This window comes from Pteropus vampyrus, unplaced genomic scaffold (genome assembly GCF_000151845.1).
Source record: "Pteropus vampyrus isolate Shadow unplaced genomic scaffold, Pvam_2.0 Scaffold67, whole genome shotgun sequence".
Taxonomy (NCBI): Eukaryota; Metazoa; Chordata; class Mammalia; order Chiroptera; family Pteropodidae; genus Pteropus; species Pteropus vampyrus.
Window position 1 is genome coordinate 5,822,739 of NW_011888848.1, and position 2,617 is coordinate 5,825,355.

The window sequence follows — 2,617 nt, forward strand, 5'->3', positions numbered from 1 at the left end:
GGGCCATGTGGATGATGACTGACTGGTGACCCTGCCCATCTCCTAACTTTCTTGACTATTTTTAGAGTATGGAGGAAAGTGGAAAATGCTGCATTACTTCGCTCGGCATTTCTTCGCTCCGCTGTTGCCTGTGGGTTTTGAGAATCAAGGTGTGTTTTTCGTCTATGGGGTATCAGACTTTCACCTGGACTGTACCGTGATACTCACTGTAAGTCGCTTGGCTTTTTTTTCCTCTTTTATGATAGAGAGAATTTTAGATTATTAGTTATTTGGTTCTATTTCTTTTGGGAAAAAGAAAAGAGAAACTAATTTGTATCAAAATGTTTTTAGTGCCTGTAGCAGAAAATGGGCTGTCCTTGAAGTCAGAATACTTCAGGGTAAAACTTTACTGTTTAGTCTGTAATCTTAAGCCTGATGTCTTGGTGATTCAGCTTCCTCATCTGTAAAATGATACCAGCCAATCTTCTTAAAGGATTTTGTGGGTAGTGAATAAAAGAATTAGATGGAAGTGAATTATAAACCTTCAAAAATAAAAAGTGCCACTTAAATGAAAGTTGATTTATAATCATAAAAAGCTGGAAACAGCCTAAAATTTATAAAAAGAAATTTTAAAAAATGGCATGTTAAAGTATAAATCAGTAAAATTATTCAGAATGCATATGTAGAAAAATAAACTTGTATTTAAAACAGTGCTAGGTAAAAAGAGAGAATAAAAACTCAAAGTAGTCTTGGTTAGCTACAATTTGGAGGACGTTGAGAATAGGTCATGTTTATGGAATAATTACAATGCCCCGGGAACTGTGCCTCTCATAGATTATTTTATGTGGTTCTCACAACAGCCTGTGAAGTTAGTACTTTTATTATTCTCATGTTACATAGGAAGAAATGGCGACTTTGAGAAGTTGAGTAACTTGCTTAGGTACATAACTAGTACTTGATGGGGCTGAGGTTAAACTCAGGTTTTATAGTCTCTTAGCCACTCCTGCTATTGTGACTTTCATTGATTATTACTACTATTATTCTCTAAAAATAAAAATAGTAACCAAGATTTTTTTTTTTTTGTTCTGTCTCGTTTCTCTGTAGGTGAGAGTCCACTCATGGAGTTCCCTAAAGCCTTTGTGTTCTCATGTAACCAAACATTTTGTGATAAAAGCAGGGGAGGCTGTTCGCCTCTATCAGGAGCCAGTGTCTCAACTGCTGAGATGTGGGAATTGTACTCGGCAAAGCTGTGTGGTTTCCTTTTACCTGTCAACTGACAGCAAACTTTTGAGCTCAACCAACTATCACTTCCTGTCCTCACTGAAGGAGGCCGTTGGGCTTCACAAGGCACGTATCACTGTAAGTACCAGTCGGGTGGGGTCACTGTGGTGTTGTGAAGCTGTTATGCATTTAGGCAGGCACATTGCATCTTGCTTTTTGAAGAACTTCTCCTTGGAATTGAGTTTACCCAAGGCCTGGGGAATTTTGTCCCCTTGCCACTGGAAGCTAAGACCAAATAGTTTTTATTTCTAATTCATCGTTTGTTTTGGTTCGTGCTCTTTCTGCTGTCCCATTACTTCACCCTAGCGGGGCTGGTGCAATGGAGGGAGAGGCAGCAGGGTCATCACCATTGGTCCCCCAGCTAAGTTCCGGGCTCTGTCCTGGGTGCTTTTAGTGTACCAACCCTGATGTACTATCTTCATTTACAAATGAGAAAATGAGTCTGGAGAGGCTGAGTAACAAGCTCAAGGTCCTGTAGCTAGCAAGTGCCAGAGCCCAGTAGAAGCATTCCAATTTTGAGATTTTAAGTAGAACTTATTAATTTTTAAAATTTTAGTCTATACTCTGATTAATTGCTTCAAAGTAGCTTAATCAACAGATCTCTATAATTGCCAGGAAAAAAAATGACATGATCAGGATGTGTTATAAAAATTGTGCAGCTGGAGAATTTGGAATCGATAGTCAATTGAAAACCTTTCCTTTTTCCTCCTACACATTATGATTGAAAATATTTTTCTAGGAAGTTTCATTCTCTATTTTTAGTGAATTTTAAATTTGTTTTACACTTTACTTCATTGAGAAGGTTGAAGTTGGCGGATATTTTTACATTTACTTTATAAAACTTCTTAATCCTTGAATTGAAAACATATCTTCTTTTCCAGTTAATAATGAAATATTCACTTAATGAAATCTAAGGTGTCTGTAATAACTGATACGAAACAAATATGAAGGATATAACATACATTTACATAGCTTCTTTCCAGAAAAGAGAAAAAAACCAAAAACTAGTAGACAAATTTGTGGTCTCTAGATTTAGGATTTTGAAAACAATTTTTTTCTTTCTTTAACTAGGTCTTTATTACCTTGGAGTAATTGGGAGTGGGAGAGAATTGGACTCCTTCTTTGTCTTACCTCATTTGAATTTCAATGAGACTTACCCTTTTAGAGGAAAGTAATAGTAATAATAATAATAGTTAACATTTACCGCAAGCTTACCAGACTAGGCTGGAAACTTGCTTTCCCTGCCTCCCGGAAGCCAGGGTTCAGGCAGGAGTCCTGGGCTCTGCAGTCAGATATATGGAGATGAGAGTTCCAATCAGAAGTCAACAAGAATGAGCAGGAGCCAGAGTCTCTTCCG

General features: G+C 37.3%; 1 protein-coding gene across 4 annotated transcripts in view; it reads left to right on the plus strand.

Annotated features, from left to right (window-relative positions):
• Window positions 1-2,617, plus strand: part of MANBA (mannosidase beta) — an 89,164-nt gene that overhangs the window by 84,071 nt on the left and 2,476 nt on the right. For 3 of the 4 annotated variants that reach the window (XM_023531389.1, XM_023531390.1, XM_023531391.1), the window contains one exon: window positions 1,180-1,338. In XM_023531389.1, the coding sequence (XP_023387157.1) occupies window positions 1,180-1,338 (159 nt within the window). Of the gene's footprint in view, window positions 1-1,083; window positions 1,339-2,617 lie in introns of all 4 variants that reach the window. The other variant, XM_011361511.2, reaches the window with a different exon arrangement.